The 22,588-nt window shown below is 38.8% G+C and overlaps 1 protein-coding gene across 3 annotated transcripts in view; it reads right to left on the bottom strand.

Moving 5' to 3' along the window:
- Positions 1-14,868: 14,868 nt before the first annotated feature.
- The window catches only part of TXNRD2 (thioredoxin reductase 2), a 34,696-nt gene continuing 26,976 nt past the window's right edge, over positions 14,869-22,588 (bottom strand). For 2 of the 3 annotated variants that reach the window (XM_048063896.2, XM_048063897.2), the window contains exons 16-17: positions 20,817-20,914; positions 15,707-18,579 (exon numbers count right to left, since the gene is read on the bottom strand). In XM_048063896.2, coding sequence (XP_047919853.1) covers positions 18,456-18,579; positions 20,817-20,914 — 222 coding nt within the window. In that variant the 3' untranslated portion in view covers positions 15,707-18,455. Of the gene's footprint in view, positions 14,891-15,706; positions 18,580-20,816; positions 20,915-22,588 lie in introns of those variants that run through there. The other variant, XM_066979141.1, reaches the window with a different exon arrangement.

Below are 22,588 nucleotides of genomic sequence, written 5' to 3'. Positions count from 1 at the left end.
TGCCCTTACCAAACAACATTATGTGCATGTTCTACTCCCAAACAGGTACTTTAGAGACCACCTCTTGATTTAAGGCAGGTAGAGCTTTTCTGAGGGAAACCAAGTTAAAAGAAATGGAGATTCATTGGCTTCTGCAAGACACTTCTGAAGCAGGGAAGTAATTCTGTTGTATTTCAGGCACAGGGCCTCTCAACAGTCACAACATTTCTCTTCCTAGCATGGCTGGCATTTTTTAAATGTAGAATTTATAGGAAAAATAGAAATCCGGTACTAAACAGGTCATCTGGTCATGATATCAATAGGAATAATAACAAAAGAATAGACAGCCAAAGTATTCCAGTTCTGTGAGATTTTTCTGGTGGGTTATTTCCCACTGATCCTGAAATTAGGCATCACAAGGACATTTTTAGTTATAACATGGGGAGGATTTGTTATAACATGGGGAGGATTTAGCTCCAGCTGTAAACTTCCTATTTCCTTCCTCAAAGGGTGTTGGAGAGGCTCCTATTGCAGCCAACCCCCCATATATTTGCTATTTTTTAATCAAATTTTCACCACTTCTGGTGGTGCACCACTAATATACTCTATGGAAGCCTGATGAAGCACCTAACACTTATGTTACAGACAGGGAGAACAAGTTAGGATGGATTAAGTGATCTGCCCAGCTTCCCACAACACAGCACAGGTGTGGCTGAAAATAAAAAAAAAATCCCTACTTTCAGTCTTTGGTGTTAAACTGATATGCTTTTACGCTTTCCTGTAAAAACAAAACAAAGCAATTTCATTAACCTGTTTGGTGGTAACTAGCATGGGTACTCCTAATTAAACAGAAAGATCTGCATATTCTCAAAACTGTTAGAGCTAATTAGTCAGCTGAACCCTTTTCTTTCTTCTGGACCCTTCTAAAAGAGAAAAATAAAAGGACAGTCCTTTATAATTGCCAAGGCTTCCGCTAATGAAAGCAGAAATGGCATTTTGTATTTTGGCAGTTAGTAGTAAACACTATTATTAAAGCTATAATAAGAACAGCTAACGTTTTATGAAATATTAGTGATGTCTAAGCGTAAAGTAGTGCCCTCATCTCTTTAGTTAAAATTACAAAATGATTAACAGCCCAATTAAAAACATTTTTGTTTTTGACATGATAAATTATACTTTATCTACCTAGCTGTAGATATAATTGATTATTTTATCCGTTTGCTGTTGGCTGTCATTAAAAAAGACAGATACCATGGCTTTCTGGCCTCTCTCCCGCTGAGAGAAAGAACAAATCCTGCTATTAACGACAGACAGCATCATTATGAAAAAATTCCATTTGCCACTAGGCAACATAGCCGAGTTCAAGTAATTATTGTATTAGTCAAGCCGTTGAGAAGTTCCATAAAATTGAGAGAGTTTTTAAGGAGCATTCAACATTATTTGGCAACTTTTGTGATGTAACAATTAAAACCATGCTCCAGGCCCAAAATGTGCAGCAGATTGCCAAAATCAGATAAAACCCTAGAGGGCCCCTGACTCGCAAAGAAAAAAAAAATCAAACTGTTTACTTTTAGGATCAGACATTCATCAACATTTGGCTTTTGTTTCAGCCAGTGTCAGATAATAACAGCACCACGTTTTCAGTCAGCTTCTAACAAAACTCTACGCAGTTTGATGTCAGGCCTCTGAGAGTTTGAGGCTGACACTAGCCTCTCCTCAGGAAAGGGAAACTTTAGAGACAGCTGATGCTACCAACTTTGCTTGGTAGATCAGACACCTGGGAGCACTCAGCAGTATGGTACCTTCTGGAGTGAATCACGTCTGTTTTCTACCAGTGAGCATCAGGAAATGACTGGGAAGAAGTGCAAGTTATTCCTTCCTTTCACATCTAGGAGCTGAGCCAGGCAACACCTCAGACTGTCACAGCTCCAGGGGATAAAGCTGAAGTCTCCTGTCCATGTACCCCATTAACCTGTCAGAGAACTGTTGGAAAAAATAAATAAATCACACTTTAAAACTTCTAAGGGAAATTGCTACTGAACCAAGTTATGGCCAAGTTTATCATCTACCTACTTCTCTACTGAATAACGGTTAAGGAATGATGATTTACAGTACCAGAAATGAAGGTACAATATCACGCTTCTGCAGTGGAAGGTGAAGTTGGGTACAAAATGCAGACTATAGGAGTCACTTCAAGAGCACATCTGTTTGTACAGGAGTTAAAAGGCATTCATCTCCCTTCACAGAATAGTGTGCCCAAGTCAGGAAGTCTTCACATATCAAAGAACTTTGATGGGAGCACTACTTTTCAGGGCAGTCAAACAGAGCTGAGATCTGAACCCATGACAAGGAGCCAGGATACTGCTGTTGCCATTAGGGAACAGCAGGTTTTAGCACTAACATCTTGCCAGTCTCTACCTGGAACATGCCGTACCAAGTAGGACAGATGAAAAGATACACTGGAGCCTGCCATAATATGGCCTTTCATCACACAGCTTCTGGATTGGAGAACGTTGCCAACTGTTAGGACCTGCTATTTAATAAAAGAACAAACCCAGAACCCTCAGCAATCACAGCTTCTACCTGATTTAAATGGGAACAGCAGCACACAGCACTACAGGCCAAAGGCCAGCCACCTGTGCTTCATGGGCAGCTCTTGAACCATATTATCTTGACAAGGAAAAGAGAGGAGCTCAGACTTGTGAGAGAGAGGGTATGTGAAAGCAAAGCTGCTGCTCTCTCCCTATTCCGAGACCGATCTTGCTGCTATGCAAGGCAAGTAAGCCTGAGTCCCATTAAGCTCAGGAAACAGTAAATGCTGGAAGATACAGCCACATTTCCCAGCAAATTTAACTTCTAACTTGAGTCTGACAATTGCCTGGGTGTGGTGAGATGTGAAGCTATAGAAGTATAAAACCCTCAATAACTAACCAGCTGCTTTTTAGGAAACAGCATGGCCACGCAATTTTCTTCAGCAGAGCTGAAGCACATATTGTGACAGCATTCAATTTTATTGCCTAGTAGAGCACGTGGAGCCATCAATTTCAGTGAAGCACCCTAGTCAGCTCAAGAACATAGGTTAGTATCTGTTAGCGTGGAAAACAAATAATTCAATCTCTTATTCTTGAATTATATGAGTTAATTGTACCAAATCCTGAACATCTTAGACGAGTCCCAGGTGAAGGCTTAGGAAGATTTTTTAATAAATATTCTCTATTAACATTAAAACTTCCATTAAAAGAATTGTTACAAGATATGTGTGAGATCCATCGAAGCTTAAAAAAATCATCTGAAAAAGCTGCATTCCTAATATTTTTGTTAGTCTCTTTGGCTTACAGTTCATCTGAGCCATCAGTGAAAACAATACAAACTCCAGCACACAGCAAAGAAACCTCAACGACAAAAAAAGGGAGAGCAGAGCAGATTGACAGTACAGCATTTGCAGGTATTGCTGAGAACAGGACACTCACTGGAAAAAAATACATATATTGAAATTTTGGGCATTTCTGAATCAACAGCTACGAAGAAGGCAAAACTCCCTGGTTCAACCAACTCCTTACAGACCACTCCTACAGTTTCTCTTTGGACTGGAGGAACAAGCCTGTACAATTCAAGCAGTTTCCATGCCAGCTTGTGCTGTTCAGGCTCTAGTTTGTAGGTGCTTGCATCTTCCCCAGTTGTGCCAGCTGGCTGGTGCTGCTGTTCAGAAGGATGCCAGATGGCTAGTGCTTTAGCCAACCTGGTTTCCAGATGACCGATTTTTTAGCTGCCACTTTAAGTAAAATAAAACATACATAAAAAAACCACAAGTTTATCACCTAACACACGCCATTGGATGTCTCTTGTTCAACTGGTGTGCAGCAGACAGAGCCACAGACTTCTCTTCCACACCATCAGCATCTCCCCCTCCAAAAAATAAAATCAACCCATCTGCTAAAGCTATCAAGCCCTTTACGCTGCACTGTACCACCTCCTATTTATAGGATCCAGTGCCCTCTACTGAGAAGAACAAAAAAAAGCATTAATGTTTCCCAGGCCCTGCAAAGTTGCTGTTAAGGTACAGCAGTATTAGACCTGGAAGTCTACCTCTCCCTTGCATGCACACACATGCACCCATTGACCCATCTGCCATCAGTGTTGCCAGGTTATTACAAAACAACACATGGAAAGTATCGAGGAACTTGCAACAGCTACAGAGCTGTCATAAGAGTAACATGTCACTTTCTGGAAGGGGAAATCCATGTGGACATATGGTAGTTGTGAAAGGAGCTGGACTAGCAACCTTGGCAAGCTCAAGTCGAACAGAAATGTTGCTGCTTTGCCTTGATCTTTATTTACAATAAACGCCTCGGCTCCAGCTCAGCATTTTTATCTGGGAGCAGCCGCCAGCATTTCTGTGACCATGTTCCGTCTCATTGGTGCACTGACATATTTACACACGGGCCGGGGCTTGGGCAGCTGTGAATAAGAGGCCATATATCAAGAGAGGAAAAAGGGATGCAAAGATGAATTTTATGAAATATTTTCCATTTTTCTTTGACTTGGTTGTGCATTTTGCTACGGCCCATTGGACGCTCACTCAGCACTTGGACACTTTGCTCCATGAAGTCTCGCCTACATTTCTAGTTGTGTCTACATGCCAAGCCTAGCCCAGTACCTGAGGCAGCCCACAGGGAAAAGGAGATTTAAAAAAAATAAAAAGGTGGGTGGGAGGGAAATTTCCTGCCTTTCAATGGCGTGTGCTACAGGAAAGAGAATGATGTCTTGAACGTCACCAAGCAGTCTTGTCTGATTTCCACATAATACAGGCTGTTACATTTTATTTCTGACTGCCAAAGCAAGAGAAATTATTCCCACTACTTTGTGAGAAAAAATAATCACGTCCCTTTTGCAATTTAAGGAGGTCATATCATCTTTAACTTCTTCTTTGGGCAATGGAAAGGGTTAATTCCTTACAGTGATGACTAATCCTTTCCTTTTTCCCTGTGGCTGACTAATAGTTTAGACGTGTTGACTCTGTTTCAAAAGACAAGCTTTGGACATAATATTAATGATACCTTATGTGCAATAACATTAGAAAACAAACACAGATGCACCTGGGGAGTCTGAAGGCATCTTCTGGCCTTTCTGGGCTGACAGGAGAGAGTGGCCCTCCGACATTTCCACGTGGAAAAACATTGTCTATGAGAGAGTTTACTTTGAGTGACCCTCTTGCCTTTCAAACAATGAGAAGTCAGGACCATTGTGAAGCTAAAAACTTGTTTCATAAGAACAGACCATCGCTCAACCAGCTGAAGAGGAGAAAAAATAAAAAAGGAACCCAAAGAAACAATTGGAAAGAAAAACTGGACATTTGAATGGAATAGCTGCTGGTGTCTTTCCTCTGGCATTGACAACCTAACAAAGGGTGAGAGCATTTTTTCCCTTGTTTTTTTTTTTTTTGCAAGGCAAAGATGGGAAGAGAGCACCGTTTGTTTATTCATTTGTCTTGGAGCCACACTAGCACAAAAAAGTCGCTGCAAACACTTACCCAAGGCTCAGGTTCATTCCACTGGGATGCAAGAACTCCATACTCCCTTGATAGCTTATGTGAGATCCAAACAGCATGTGGAAGTGCTTATTTCCCTCTGTTGTCTGTTTAGGAGATCTAGGGGACAGAAGCATTAATTCCAGTTACGTCACCTTGACATGGTCTAAAAACTAGGTAGGCCTAGCTGATCAGCTGTAGATATTACTTACCACAGGTGTACGCAAAGCCTTGGCACAAGTCTCACTTGAGAGACTTGTTATGTCTTGTGTAGACATCCCATCCTAAGAGTCATAGCGCAAGCAGAATAAACCAGATGTCCTATTGCTGCCAAACCATAGATAATTCTGGTACAACTGTGATTCAAGGGAGCTGAGTCAAGGCAATGTCACCTGGAACAAGGGGCCAGCGGGTCCCAGGATAAGATTATCTCCACTAGTGTCAGTACTGTTGAAGAACCTTCTTAGATGATTCCTTGGATCTCTCCTCTGAATGGTTTCATTAGCTTCACTGCAGCAGCTGAAGTTACAGTGAAAAGGAGCAATGGAGGTCCTCAGGTATGCCCAAAGCTCTGCAGGAGACCTGTAGGGAAAAAAACAACACCAGTTTTAACAGGTACTTGTACGCCCTCTGCCATTAGCACAGGATCACTACTTCAAATTAAGACGTGAGGATCATTTAGTGACTCACCCAAGATCATACATATGGTGCTTACATCAAGAATTTGACCCACCAAGCCATCCAACACCTCTGAATTGTTCATTGAGGTTTAGGAGTCCATTTTAATATATAAATGTAGAATTTGGAGCCAGGAAGGAACAGTAAATTAAATACTGAGGAATTTGTCACATCTCTGTTCAAAGAATGCTAGCATTTCATGTAAGGAATTACATGCTACAGACAGTTGCAATCATCTTCTGCACAAATAATTTAAGCTTACTTGGTCTGTTTTATTCTGATTTAAATTTTTATTAGAAATATAAATACCTATGTTGGTCACCAAACCAAATAAAACAAACATATTGAGTAGGGTCTATTATAGACTAATATGGAAACAAATAATCTGCAAGTCTGGTTTTATTTATAAGCTTATTTGAGTCTTTACCCTAGGCTCATATTAATCGGGTTTGTGGTTTCCACATCTGTACTGCTGATGCCCAGTGCAGACAGCATGCCAAGTCAGACCTGGGCATCCTCCAAGCTCTAAATGGAAAACACATGCTTCAACTCTAGCTACCTCAAGACAAGCAGGGCAAGCAACCTACCAAATAACCACAGCGGGTACAGCAGGCAGAGTAAAACTCTGGGGAACTTTTTGAGGTGCCTGCTTGAAAGCTTCTTGCTTCTGACTTGCTCCGGGGGCAGTCAGGCTGCCGCCTGTATTATATTTGCTCTCTCTGATGATCAAGAGATACCAATTCCCTTTGTAGCCTCCTTTTCCTCTAGCTGTAGCTAGAAATACACAGGCTGGACCAGTTAGTTCCCAGTGTCAACTAGTAATACATATTCTAGAGGAAGATGGAAGAACTCCTGCAGATGATGGCAATGCAGTATGAATTCTTTCCAGAACCCTTGATTATTTTTAATATTTATAAAAAGCATTCTGAACATTCATGAGAGCCATAAATATATATATAAAAAAAGTCCATGCCCCTTGTCAAGCCAAAATGGATCCAGCTGTTCTGCGGTGCTGGTCTCTGAGTGCAGAGAATCCCTGTATTAATGAAAGATGTATAAAGGGAATCCCAAACTAGAAATATGATCTCTGCTAAAGACTGGTTAAATCAACTATTAGAGAATATTTCAGGGAAGGATGTAAATACAAAGCTGATTCTCAATACAGCTGAGATCCGGTTCTGAGAATTTATCTCCATGAGGACATCTGTACTGCCTGTAGACAATTTTTAGGGCAAGCTGATTCCACACACACTATGCTTTGTTCTGGCATGCTATCTCCCAAGTTTTATGCCAGTATCCTCACTGCAAACTCATCCTCTAGAGTCCAGCAGAAACAGCACAGTATGAATGCCAGACCTGCTTCTTTTTTGGGCAGAGGATTGAGGCCAGTATGTGAGCTGTAGCAAAATGACATGTGAGCATAGGGGGAAAAAGTGAAGCAGCATTGCTGGCGTAAACACCAGAAATTTGGCAAAGGCAGTCAATTTTTTTCCCTATGTGCCCTATGATGGTCATCTGGCAGCCTCTGCCACCTGTAGCAATTATTGCTTTCCTGACAATTTCGACAAAAGTGACACACAGCAGTGTGATAAAATGTTTTTTTCAAGTTACCATATCATCATCTGGGTGTGCTGTTCATACAGTTATATCATGATTCGTTTTAAGAATGCACAGCAGGAAAAGGGTGAATATGGGGAGACAGAAAAAAATTAACCTCAGTGCCCCAGCTATGTCGAAGGGAATCACTCTGTCATCCATCATTCTCCTCAGAGGACCACTTTGCCCAACATGGCTGCTCCACTGGCTCTCAGGCAGAGGCAATTGTTATGAAACTGAGATGGCAAAAGAGCAGTGCCTGATAACAGAAGGGCAGATCTGTCATCAGCACAGAAGGCAGTCACTCCTTGTGGCAGGGGCTAGAGAAAAGAAGATGCAATTAACAATTAGATTTGGTAAGAGAAGACGGAACCCTTAACACAGTTCCTACTGCAGGAAATCAAGGCACAGACTTAGGAATTAATGGTTCAAAGTTCTGGTTCTTGCCTTGGTACATATACTATAAGATGAAAGAGAGAGTGAATTTCTTTTGCCACTTCATTCTGGCTAGCTAAGAACCGGAGCTTAGCCATGGAAGAAGGCCAATCTCTCAATAGTTACAGGAAATGAGAATAGCTTTGCAGCATTTCCAAGCAAATCCAGCACACCTTCAGCTTTATATTTTAGGCACAAAGTTCAGGTTTCTCACCCCAGAAAGCAAAATGGAAGCGTTTCAGTGGGCGCTGCACTATTTTCTTGGCCCTTCTCCCCCTCACAGCTCCCCAGTTTCTGATGTTAGAATTGAATTCAAAAAAAGCTCTTGGTGCATCCAGCAGGCTTTGCTTTCATACGTTTGACCTCTGAGGTGCATCTTCCTTCTCCCAAACTTGTTTAATGGTTCTGGAAAAATAGACACAGAAACTAAGACTGGAAAGGTTGTCATACCAACAACATTGTTCCATATGCATAGCCTGAAGGTTTATCTACATTGCTTGCTTCTAATCGACTCCCTTAAATACTGCTTTGAGTGCAGCCCTAGCAACAACTCACCCAAAAAGCTGTGTCCCCAGACAGCGAGTCCAAGCTATGCTGTTGTATCTGGGCAAACCAGGTGGGATCTCCCTGGTCTCCAGCAGCTCAAGGGAACACACTGGAGCTACAATCCGTGGCACAGCCTCTACTCGGAAGTATGACATCTGGGTCAGACAATACAGCAGCCACCTAAACCAGTCGCAGCGTGGCTCCACTTGGTGGTTCAGATAACTCCCATAGCTGCTTATACCTGGGCAGAACCCTCCGGTACTGATCTTGCACACAACTACATGGGGCAAAGACACAAGAATTTCATATGTGTGGCAAAAGCAGAATGCTCTTTGAGAAAGCTGTTTATCAGTGACTGTACTAAAGTGAAGATGAAAGCAGTCACTGCTCTGAATGCTATTATTTCCCACTGTCAGTAACAGGCTTTGTAGAATTTGGCAAAATGAAATAAAGCAATATAACACACTCCCATAATCTCTTTTACTGTCAGTCAGTACCATGGGTCCTGCTATATGGGGAGGGGGCTGTTGCTAAGGAAAATACGTGATTCAGAGGACAGCATTCCTATACATAGGTCACACGTGAATTGTCAGGTGCTGCCTCAGAAGGATGGACTAGACTCTCCCCTTAGAAATTCCACTTATAACTTAGATCTGCTGGACTTCATTTCCAGCAAGACCTACGTCCATGTAATTCAGACTAGTGATTCAGATCCTATCTTCCACAAGCCAGTGGAAGAAAACAATTTTTTTCCCCCAGAAAACAAGCAAATAGCCTTTTTTTTAAAAACTGAACATACAGAAAACTTTGATTATTTGTTGAGAGTTTTCATAGATAAACGTATATCTAATTATACTATCAGTGTTGCCCACTTGGCAGATGCAGCTTGGGCACAGCTCAGTCTATGTTGGTGGCCAGAGCTGCAGATTCTCCTGGAGTGCCTAACTATAAAAAGCCCCATGAACATGCTTCTGGTAGGGACACAACTAGAGATGTGCAAGGAATGCCAGTAAATAACGCATGCACTAGAAATAGTGCTTTTATGCAAAGAGAAGCCAGGTATCTTCTTCTCTGTATGACACGTTGTGAGTAGATTAATTGGGACTCTCAAATGACATAAAAGAACTACCTTGTTCTATGATTTCATAGTCCACAGGTGCAGCAGAAGAAATCCAGCACAGCCTATGGGCTTAGCTCAGCATCCTTGTACATCATTGCCAGCTGTTCTTTCCTCCTCTTCCTGACCATTTTGGTTGTGTCTACAATAATTTCCCCTTCTATACTCCAGTTTCTTTTTTCCTTTGTCCATAGCACACTACAAATTGTTTTTGCTTGTAATGATTAATTTCACAACTCACACCTAATTTGACCCTAATAACTTCGGCTGCAAAGAAGCAAAAGGGGCAATTTCTTGTTGGTCCAGACAACTTATCACCCCCTGAACACAATAAAGGCAGAGCTGGTTATCAACAGGGAGATGCCCATTAGTATTTTTACAGGCAGAATGCCAGGAGCTCCCTTATCAAGCAGGGAGAGTTGGCATGTACTCCAAGCACACAGCGGGAAGGCAGACTGCTTTCAGCCTGCAAGGCCACACAATATGGGAAGTGGTCGCTTGAAAGAGGAGTGGGAAGAATGACAGATGGTTTGTGCCTGTGCGTTTTTTTAGAGGACACTGGGTTCCTGCCATGGGAACAGGGTGGACAGTAAAGGCAGTGACTAGACGTGAAGAGTGACAAAGCAAGTCAGGCACGGACGGGCCGTAGGAGGCCAGAGGAAATGCACCATTAGTCAAAGTTGGAGGAAAAATAAAATGCGATGACAACTAGGCCATTCATGTGCTTCCCCTTCAAGGACTGACCAGATCCTTCACAACTCAAAGGACTCAAGTATCAGCTTCTTTTTCTCTTCATCCAGGCTAATGTGCACCAGCACCGGCTGAGAAACTCCCTTGTCACTTTTATTAATTCTTATCTTGTTGTTCTTGGCTACACTTCACTGAAGTACAGTGAGAGAGAGTGCTTCAATCAATAACGCAGATCCAAGTGAGCACCCTCTTCTGCTGTTCTTAGCCATCAACTCAATAGCTTAAAGCAAACGTTCATCCAACTTGTGAACTTGAGAAATGTTAGGACTTCCAGAACCAGAAGGCAAGACAAGGAGGTGGCTTCACAAAGAGGTTTTAGCCCCACATGCAGACAATCTTAGTGCAGTCCAGGGTACTTCACATGCTTCAATATTTTGCTACTTGATACAAAAAGTGTAAGACCTTAGAGCTCTCAATAATCACAGCGACGGAGAAAACCACCTTGCATTTTACAAGCAGATTTCATCTAATGCTCCATTCTGCCACTGTCAGGCAAACCCTGAGGCACTGTTGTCACAACCTGTGAATCCGATGCATTTTGTCATTAAGGAAAGATGACGCCCTTCAGAAGGTCACAATATAAACACTCTCAAATGGATGATCTCTTATTCTTCAACAGAGACTACGCCACAGCTAAGGACAGGAGTTATTTAGAACCGTCTCCTCTGATGCTGTGGCATTACCAGGTTCAGAAAGTGCAAGGGAGTTAAAGGAAGGGGCAAGCAGAAAATCCTGAAATGCTCTCTTAAGAATACATTGGACGCTTTGGACTCCCATCCAAAGGGGATTCGCTCATTAACTCTTGAACGGGACTAAATGTAACTAAATGTAATAGAATGAAAATCTTGCAGAAAGCCAGAAAAAAAAAAAGAAAGACATTTAATTTTATTCCTCTCTACTCAAGGACAAGATCAAAATCTTGACCCAAAACTTACATTCTACATATGTCTGGGATATATGGCCAGGAATCAATGCAAGCAAAATCCGAAGTGTCAAGAGAATTGTCCTTATTTTTCCTGTGTTTGAAATAGGTCTAAAAAATAAACTCAGTAAGAACTTGAAGAGGCAAAAATCAAAAGGTCTCTCATGATTTAATTAGATCTCAGTCTGATGTAAATTAATTAAATCCTTTGATAATCTGAAACCCATTTCTTAAGTCTTCAAATCAGACTGTGTCTTTTAAATTACTTCCTGTTATATGGTTAATAATCTCTGCTTTCTATATTACTGGAATCAGGAATCATTCATCTAAGCAAGCTGAACTGAACAGTGCTATCAGAGTATGAGTGTCCTGCCGCCCAAACTACTGTGCCCAATAATTTAGGAGTCTCTTTCCAGCAGAACATTAGTTAATGGCATCTCTCTAAGGAAAATCCCTGTATTTCCTGATGTTTTCAGCTGCGTTTGTACAATTTGCCTTCATGTGAAAATTAATGCACTTCCTCTTCATCCTTTGAGACACAAAAAGGAAGATTACCAGGATTTAATAAAAATGCCAAAGCTCAATCCTTTGTCCCTGTTGAAAAACTAAATTTGTTTAAATAAAGATTCCTGAGCATCACTAATTGTGTTAGAAACTCTAAGGCATCATGTAAGACAGCTCAACCTCCTGCATAAAGTTAAAAGCTGCAACATAGCTTGTTGCTCTGACACTGCGTGAATAGAGTATTGTTTGGTTGCATTCAGTTCTGACTCTGTTTTGTTAGAAGTACACAGTGTAATAATTTGCATTTGAGCATTGTCTTACTGTAACATTGCAAAGAAGGTGAAGTATTAATGTATTTTCTTGATATTTTTTTTTAAAGCGTAAAGCCTAAAAGCTGTCTTTTCTTTTTTCAGTTTTCTTCCCCTTGGTATTTTAGAAAATGTTAGTTATTTCCTTATTTTACTAAAATATTTATTTAATACTTTAATAAACATAGAATAAACAAGCATCTATAGTAATTTTGCCTTAGATTTGTTACCACATATATAATTCAAAATCCTAACACAGCCTTGGGAAAAAGAAGTCTTCTTGTGAAAGATTTAAGAGGAATCTTGTTGTTCTTCTGTTTTCTGCCAAAACAAGGAAGAACAAGTCTGATTCGCAGGTTGCTTGAAGGTAAGGGAAAGAAGGACAGAAAAAAAAATCCACACAACACTTTCTGGTCTTCGTATACGCTGAAGGAAAATGGGAGAGGAGACGCAGAAAGGGTGAGTATTCATCTTTCATGAAGCACAGAGGGTTTCCTTAAATTATTGTATTAATACATTAGACATACCCTATCACAAACTGCATAGATTTTTGCCTGGAAAAATTTTCCCCCGCCCCCTCCTTGGAGATGCTGGTTCTGACAGGCTGCAACTCCCAATACCTCTACCTAGCTAACAATGCAAAGCACCTTGTTCAAACAAGACTGGTCTCCATTTCACACAACACCCCCAGGTAATATCCACTTTTCTCTTCGTACTGTATCTTTCTGACTGATGCAATCAGATTCTGGAAATGTGCCTTATTAGTTTATATTCCAGCTTCTAAGGGATGATGTTAATTTTCCATAGTAGGACCAGCAGATTTTAAATGTGCTAGATCTTGTCTATAAGAAACAACAAGAAAATGGCACACAGTACTCAGATGCCATGCTTAGAAATTGACTTTAGTGAACAGCACTGCTTTCAAAGATAGGGGTGAAATCTTCCTAACTCTAGTAGTGCTTGAAACAAGGTATTTTATAATCACATGACAAATAAAGACACCTGCCTTTTCCTTCTTACATGAAATCTTTTGCTTAATTTCTGTACCTATCCACCAACCTGTTTGCTTTCTTCCTAGACCAGTGGTTTAGTACTGAGCTTACATGCTGCGATAGCCTAAGTGTTCCATTATATCCTTTAGAGATTTCATCATTTTCTTTTGTTTCCCACAGCAAACAGAATCCCATTCATGTCCCAAACAGAACGTCAGCAGTTGGAATGGTGTTTTCTTAAGGTGCATATAAGATTAAAGACTGAAATCAGATGCAGCGTTGCCAAAGCCTTTGTAATATGCATGTTTTTCATGGCAAGATGATTGACAAGAATTGCAGTAAGGTGCTGAAGGGGATATTTCACCTGGCCCATCAAAATTCAATGTAGAGGATTAGAACTAAGAAGAGCTGACAATATTGACTTTGAGTGCCACAGCGGAAACATAATTAGCTCTTTGACATGCAGTGGACAGAAACATTCAATTTCTTAAAAATCAGATAGGGTAATTACACCAAATCTGTTGCATGCTGCCCCAGCAAGCAAACAAACAAACAAACAAAAATACCCCAAACCAAAAAAGGTCTGCTCTTCTTTTTTCTCCCCTCCCAGTAAAATTCAGGTTTGGCACTAGAATAAATGTATGCAAACCTAGCCTTTCTGCTGGAATAACATCAGGAAAACTTTGTGCATAAAACGAAAAAAACTCTCTTAAAAGAGAGCACACATCTGAAAGAATGAAAAAGTCAATGAATTTTATACAAGTTTACTTATTGCAAAACAAACTGTCTGCACTATGCTTATTAAAGGCATATTTCACTGCCTAATCATAGATGTCTATTGTATCTTTTATGTTTTGAATCATAATTGCAGCCTGTTCCCCAACTGTAATAATGAAAGACATTTTGGCATATGCTTATATTGATTCCCCTTTAACAAAGCACTTAAGACACATGCTTGCATCCCACTGAAATTAACGGCTAACATTAACTTTTAGTACATTGATTTCACTGGGATTTAGAAAAATGGCAATTTAGATGGACACAAAGTTGCCTCCTTCGTTGGATAAGCATTACCCTCTGAAAAGAAGCCTTCAAACTTGAAACTGTACAATGTTTAACTGTTTTGGTTAGAAATACACTTGTTTGTTAGCATGGTTACTCTGCTAACAACATAGATCCATACTGCAACATGTCTGCTGCACTGAAACTTTTCTAGCTCCTGATCTGGAATTATCTGAACTGTAGAAATGTTTTCCAATAGGTATAGTGGCATACAGTACATGCATATGTAAATGAAAATGCATAACAATGCAAAACTTAAATGTACAGAACAAGCTATCATTATGTATAAGTAACATGGTATGTTCAATTCCCAATTTTATAAATTCATGACGATCACTGTCTATATACTTGTCTGTTATTCTTGTTTGTTGCAAGATTAAATGGTATATGAAAATACAGAGAAAAAAATCAAGAACATTGCTTACCTTATTCCCTTTTTAGCCACTGTTCCTAGCTATCCTAATTAGTTAGAACCTGCAGTGAAATATTCCAGGAAATTAGAACAGAGTAAAAATGTAGAAATAAAAATAACTTTAAATGTAGTTAAGTCCATATTCCTTCTCAGTATCAAATCCAGGGAAGCTACTAAAATAACGTTAAACTAGTCATTTTCAGAAGCTCAGCATCTCCCAACTTAATGGGAACTTCTGATCAAAATAACTGAATGTAAAGAAAAAAATCTGAGATTAATTCAAACAATGCAGCCCCCTTCTTTTCTGACAGAAATTTCTCAGAGTTTTTAAACTTATATTGCTAGCATTTCTTCATTCATTTTCCAGTGTTTTTATCTATCAGTACCCACAGCTATTAGTTGGCTTTGCTGTAACGTATTTTTTCCACTATGTTTTCTAGTTTAAAACCCAAACAGCTAAATGTATAATAGCGCAGCCCTGCACAACACTCTGACTGCACTGCATTTCAGGGGAGTTTCCAAGTTACCTCTTGATGAGTCTTCACAAAGCACGTCAACACACATGGACTGTGAACATACCTGTTAGACCTCATTAGCTGGATAAATAGAATATTTGAAACCATATCTACTGTGTCCAGAGGTGCTCTTAATTTAAATTTAAAATAGTTTAGAAGGTCACTCAGCCCAGAATAATGGATATTCAGTTTACACATCAGAGAAAAACAGGTATCAACATTTCCTTATTAACAGGCCTGAGTCTGTCTACTACTACTAGTTTCCTTAACATGTACTTCAACCACGAGAAACAGCGTTAAGATCAAAAAATAAATCTTTTACAAGCTGAAGCCATATGTACAAAATTAACCAAATACAAGCACTTACTAAAAAATACAATGTTTATTAATTTGTTAATTCACATCACAATAAATATCAGGATAATACATATGAGGGACCCAGCAATGCTCAGACTTGTTTGCACCATGCTGTGGTTTGACAAACAAAACTTCATCAGCTGGCATCCTGAGAAAAAGCCCGACTAAAATTATTTTTAACTTTCACATGTAATAATAATTTGTGGCATACATCAGCCATTCCAATTGACATTAGTCAGGCTTTTAAAAACAATTCTTAAGGACCATCCCTGGAGAGTTCCTCAAAGAATCCTTCAGGAAAAAAAGCACAAAGCATACTAGTAGTCATTTTTCTATCTTACTGTTGATTCTGACATTAGGGTTCTGTAGGTGCGAATGTACATTTAGTTTTACCTCAGTTGGCAACATTTTCCACTAAATGAGGAAGAGAACTAGGCTGCAGTTCAAGATACAGGATCAGTTTTCATGCAGTCAACACAACAATTCTAAAACCGAGTTCCTATTATTTCAAGTATGCTGACAGGCCTTAGCTTCAAACACCAAATATATTGAGGACACATTTCCTTGAGATCTCTTTACTAGTTGTCTCAAATCATTTTCAACTTTATGATGAATGAAACGAACTCATCTCTCCATTGATATGTCTGTGGGGCAGATAAAGTCTACTAGATGCATTAGTAGGACAGGGAAGAGAAGCCACTTTCACATGACTGACCACTGATATTCATTCAGGGGTGCAAAAGGAACTATGATAGGTAATCAGTAGGAAAAAAATATCTTGCACACATCACATTAGAGTATAGTCAGAGGTGGGATGTTTCTCAACACAAAATCTCTGTAGTCGGAGATGCTCAGTATCTCAATGTTTCAAAATATTATAAAATTATTTTATATTTTATAATTTATATTATAAATTATTTTCAAAAATATAATCTACTACAAACATTTTTACAGCTTGGAATTTTTTTTTCCTAGTAGGGTTTTCATACCATTTCCTCTAAAGGCAATATTTAGGTAGTATTGTGACTACACTTCCACTCAAAGAATTTTCTTTTTCCTATTACAAGCTTACTGATGATTTCATAGGAAAAAAATTGCAACAGCACATCTGATAGGGAATGCCACTTGCAGTCAAATTGCATCAGCCTTTCCTTTTTCATGGATCAGAAATATAAGGAAACTTTGAACAGAAAACATTTAGTATTTCTTTTGTCACTGTTAAAGTCAGAGCAAATCCTCAAAAACAGAGTATTCGAGTGAAAACAAGAGCATGATAAATGCTATTACTACGTATTTTAGAATGTCTGATCAATTTTTGTGCAATAGTTTCTCTGACAAGTACAATTTTCACAGTAAAGAACTATTTCACACTTGAAATAAATCAATCATGCTGCAATCTGTAGCAGCAAAATAGTCAATGAAAAAATAGTAAAAGATATGCATGATCAGACTGCTCTTCCAAAACGTGTAGCAAGCAGAACATAGGACAGCTATGAAAACATCAAATTACACATGCAAAAACACTGATATAAATTAATTGCTAGAAGTATACATTCTGATCTCTCCCTTTCCTACATGTACAATTCTACTATGCAAGAAACTGACTATGCATGTCAACATGATGGCAACTGCAACTTAGACTGAAATTTAATGAAGTTTGTTTTGTGTTGTGGCTTTGTCACGCTACCTATTTAACAGGCTTCCGCAGAACAAGTTCCACTATCAGTTTTGTTTTTTCCTTGCCACAAATTAGCCAGCATCTCCCCCTTGTGGATAGCAGGAAAATAATCAGAAACTTGCATTAAGAAACTTGCAATAGATTAATGCTTTCTTACTCTGGCCAGTACTCTGAAAAAAGAGTTTGCAGATAATTATTTTCCATGTGTGTTCTGAGCAGGGCCATTTCTTTTTGAGTTCACTGTTTAATATAGTTCCCTTCAGTAACATATGCTTTTATCTAAATCCACTTAAAAGCAGAAACCAGCTCATCAGTTAGACAGTATTAAAAACAAAACCAATGAAAATGCACCACTTCATCGGCCAGACTTCCACATTCTAAAACAAACACAAAATGCTGCATGAGCTGGATTATTAGTGGCTTTGATTCTACTTTTCAACATTGCTTAATATACAGTGTTTAAGCAGTAATTTGTGAGATATTATACTACATTTTGAAGGTTAAAAAAAAAAGATGATTGCTTACCTATTATTGCGTACACTGGGAACTCGTTCCTACTAGTGAGCAAAAAGATTCAATGTTCAATATTAGGATCAGTAATGAACTATCCAAGTACTTAGGAGATAGGACCATCAACAAAATTCTAAGGGAAGCCCGGTCTGATGCCTGGCATCTGTACACAAACAGTGCGAGAAAATTCTGCTGGCAGTCAGCCATACCAACATAGAAACTCAGACAACAACTGTTTAAACTTAAGAAGACCTCAAGATGTTAATGATTTCAGATATACTTTTATACATAAAGCTGTGATTATTCGCAAGCTCCTAACAAGAGAAGAGTTATATGCACTTTGGAAGAGAGATTTGTCACAGCACGACTGCATTGGCTTTAAAGCTAGTGTGAAGACCATTTCTTTGTCTGGCTGTGAGAAAAAGCTGTCTACAGGAAGAATGAGAAAGATTTCTGGAACTCAAGCCATTGAGTTTCATTAAGTCATCTGTTTCAACTCAAGTGTCCATTTTCTTTTCAGATATATTTTGTGCTTTTTTTCCTTCTTTCCAGGGATGGTATTTAACCTCAGCACCCTGTGACTGTTGCATCCAAGCCAGAACGTTTTGTAATATGCAACTTGGTAATTTCTTCAGCACAGGTAGGGTGAATGCCAATTGTCTTCATTAGTTGAGGGTAGGTAGCACCACATCTACCAAAAAGAAAAAAAAGACCCACAAAGTCATACACTGTTCACCCTGAAGCAGGTAGAATGTCCTAAAACGTCAAGCTAATCCCACTCTTGTCAATTTTATCAGGTAGAAGAATAGCATTTATTCTTCAGTGCTGTTTATTATTTCTTAGGCACTTGCACAACAAAATTTAAATGCACTACACTGTTAAGCACAGAAGAGTTGTCCTAAGAGTTGAGACAGAGAGAATTAAGCAATTTATCCCAAGTAGGAACTGAGCCTATGGCAAAAACATATGACAAAACTGCAGCCTTCAGCTTTTCTTGTACATAGATGTGTTTCAACAACTCCAGATGGAAAAACATACATACATATCCACGCATACACAGGAAGAACATCTTAAATTAGGACTGCAGGCAACAATCTCATGAAGGAAGTAATACCAGAATATTCTTCTATGATTGTTAACAAAGTCTAGTGCTTACACTGAAATTACCAATGCTATAGGCAGGAGGAAAAATTCCATCATCTGAGAGAACAAAAAGCTGAGCTAAAAATCCCACTAGCCTAATTCCTTTCCTTGTCCAATAACATTCTTAGATTTGATGACTTTCCTTTGAGCTGCTATTCCTGGCAGGTCATGCTGTAAGAATAGCTGAAATGGACTTAAATGTGAAAATTATTTCAAGCTGTCTATGGAATAATGTACTCTGTCTGTACAAAATACAGGGAAAAGAGTCACAGAAGTCTTCTGGTGTCCCACATATATCCAAAAAAGCACCAACAAGCGAAAAGCACCGCTGAGCATAGATGTTACCAGAGTGCTAAGTGGAGAGTGAAGATGAAAAATCATCCTTTGGAGAAACAGAAGTGAGACCTAATATTTGACGATGGAGAACAGCAGCTTTTACAGTGGGTGTTCCACATTGAAAACTCTGGATTTGTGAAATACAATAGAAACCAATACAAGAATCTGACCTGCTGAAAACCTCTTACTGTGGCTAAAGCTTTAATTTCCCTCAGGAAAGGCAGAAAAGCACTCCAGTTTCATATGCTTCCTTTTCACTGGTTATTTTGGATAAAACTTCAAAACAATGACATCCTAAAAAATGTAGTTCTAGAATCTATACCACTGGCAATTAGTGGACTACAAACACATGTTGAAAATGTGTATTCAGGGTACACTGCAATCAATGATTTCCAAGATATTGCTCACATGATAGTTGCGGTCCTGCCTTCTTAATCCTTTCTGCTTTTCATTTATGCTAGTCACTCACAACTGCACGAGTAAAACTGCAGTAAAATAGCGATGATATTTAGGACAATGAGCTAGTACCACAATTGGGAGGGCATTTCTTGAAACCCAGATTATTGTCTTTAAAGATGAGTTTAAAAAACTATAATAATGTAAATATACAAATCCACATTTCTGAAGATGTAAACCAGCAGAAAGAAGGGAAATGAAAAACAAATAAGTCTAGCACACAAGAGAGCAAAACAGCTCCCTTTAACCAGAGAGGACCTGGAATCATTTCTTACTCCTTCAAAGTGAAAATAAAGATGTACAAGTGAGGAGAAGTGCACTCCTACATTCAAATCTGAGTAAACTCTGGAACCAGATCAAAACACAAAAGTTCACCTACTTGGGTACATTTCTTTTTGGAATTATCAGACAGTTCCAGACAAAGGTACCTCCCTCTCCCATCAACCTACAGATACTGCTTCTTACCTTATCACATACTGGTTGGTTTATACACAGAAGCTTAAAATTCATGCAACTCCTTGCTGACTTTTTAAGGAGCAAACCGTGCACATTTAAAGATGAGATTAAAAAAAAGGAAACGATCGGCAGGTGTAAGAAAGCTTTTAATGGAAAACACAAATATCCTTTTAAAGGGACTTGCAAAACTATGCAGCAATTTCCTATCCTGTGCATGGGATGCAAAAGCAGCTACACTTCGAGAAAACTAACATTAGTTTGTTAATGCACAATTATAATTTTTGCTTTAATGATACTGAGCCAACGATGTATTTTCATCAGTTGTTCCTTAACTATATCCGGTATTACAATAGCTAAATCCAGTATATCTTAATGAAGAACTGCAGTATTTTTAGTAGAAATATGTGCAATACTACATAAAGTAACAAAAAGCAAGGATTCTTTATAGTGTTGCCAAAACTAGGCAGCTATCTTTTATAATCTTACAATAATTTAAAAAGCAGGCTTTAGAAACTAGAGACATTCTTTTGTACTTACTTGATTCCAAGAGCAAATCCTTGAATAACTTCGCCTGCATTTGGTCCAATGAAATGAAGGCCAAGGATTCGTTGCTCTCTCTCTCGTAAGCACACCATCTGAAAACAATACATTACATAGAAATCTTTTCTTAGAACATCTAAAGATAAGGCACGAAGTTGAATTAAATGAAATTGAAGTGCCCCGAGATCCTAGTTCAGCTGTCAATTCCCACTGTGCCAAGAACTTACGCACTTGCTTAAATCTTAGTGACTTCAATAGATCTTATGCTTGTCCCTGAGCAGTTTCCTGAATCAAAGCTTTATTAGCATATTTCTTTCAGACTTCAGGGAGCCACTGACAGCAACAATTTGTGGTATATTGAATACTTTTCTGTTTGTCATTTGTATGAAAATTTCAAAATACCTTCATTAGTTTAATTGCTACACTACAGACATCTTGACACTGAAGGACCACCTTCAGTGTCTGAGCTTTTGCAGGTATTCTTAGTAGCTAATCAGCGGTATTTCCGCAGATGACCGCTACCAATTATAAGATATTTTGTGCCTTTGTAATTCCTTACACTTACGGAAGCTTGCTTGGCAAGACGCTTTTACCACATCAGCCACATAACCTAAACAGCAGTCAAGTCTTGGTAGCAAGCAAAGATGAGGGTGAGTAACTAAGCATTTGTGAAGGCCTGAGTCAATACACACTTAACTTTTATCAGAGAACTGACTAAAAAAAAAAAAAATTGTTCCTATAAGGACATCATGTTTATCGTTATGAGAATAAAATCAGTCTATCCCTATACCATCCCATCAAGCATTACATCATCACTAATCTGTTTGGTTCTGCTACTCAGTAAAGACTTGGATATTGTCATTAAGAATCCCAGTAACAGCAGCAATTCTGACATGGTAGTTTAAATAAAGTTTTAAAGAAAAAACCCTCTTGCACTACAGTGTTAAATTCTAAGTTCAACGTTTGTTCGTTTGTTTGGGGAGTTTAACAAGAACCATATTCAATGCCATCCAACATTTATTATGACATTACTATTTTGTTCTCAAATATTCACTTTCATTGACACAATTCAAAGGGAATAGCTAAAAGAATTAGCATCCCCTTAGCTGCAATGGCGCTTGGGATAGTTAAGGCAAAGTTGCTAAGCTACTTACAAAAGTCCAATGTGACAAAATATTAGAAAAACTGGTTACAGCTATTAACAATGGATATTCCTTACTTAACAAAATCAGAATAGCATAATAATTTGTGATTCACATACAGCAATTATTACATTTATTCCAGTAAGACAGCTCCCTAATATTTAGGAGAAAAGAATGAAAAAGAAAACTATGATATATTCTAACAATCAGATACCTTATTTAAGATTCTCTATTATGGGCAAGTGTATCACAGAACTTTTGAAGAGTGAAGAAATTGGATTGCTCTAGAAGACATGCTTCAAATCCAACATTTTGGTCTAAACCAGGTGGTTTTTATTTTCATAACTAAGACAGGGAACAGTTATGCTAGTTTTGTTAGCCTTGTGCATCTTTTTTTTTAAATGGTTGTATACTTTCATAAGAGATGGCCTCAAATATTACTAGAGCTAGTTAAGAACTTCACTGGGGGAAGCAGAGATTGATCTCTATGGAAGTTAGAATATTTGTTTGGACCTTAACAGCAGCCCATAGATGGTATCAATCAGTAGAACATCACTTCTGAAAAATGCTAATACCTACAAAGCACTTTCAAGATGCAATGGAGTAAGTAATAAATATTAAATATTT

This window comes from Anser cygnoides, chromosome 17, assembly GCF_040182565.1.
Source record: "Anser cygnoides isolate HZ-2024a breed goose chromosome 17, Taihu_goose_T2T_genome, whole genome shotgun sequence".
NCBI classification, from domain to species: domain Eukaryota; kingdom Metazoa; phylum Chordata; class Aves; order Anseriformes; family Anatidae; genus Anser; species Anser cygnoides.
This window is presented reverse-complemented; position numbering and strand designations above follow the sequence as displayed.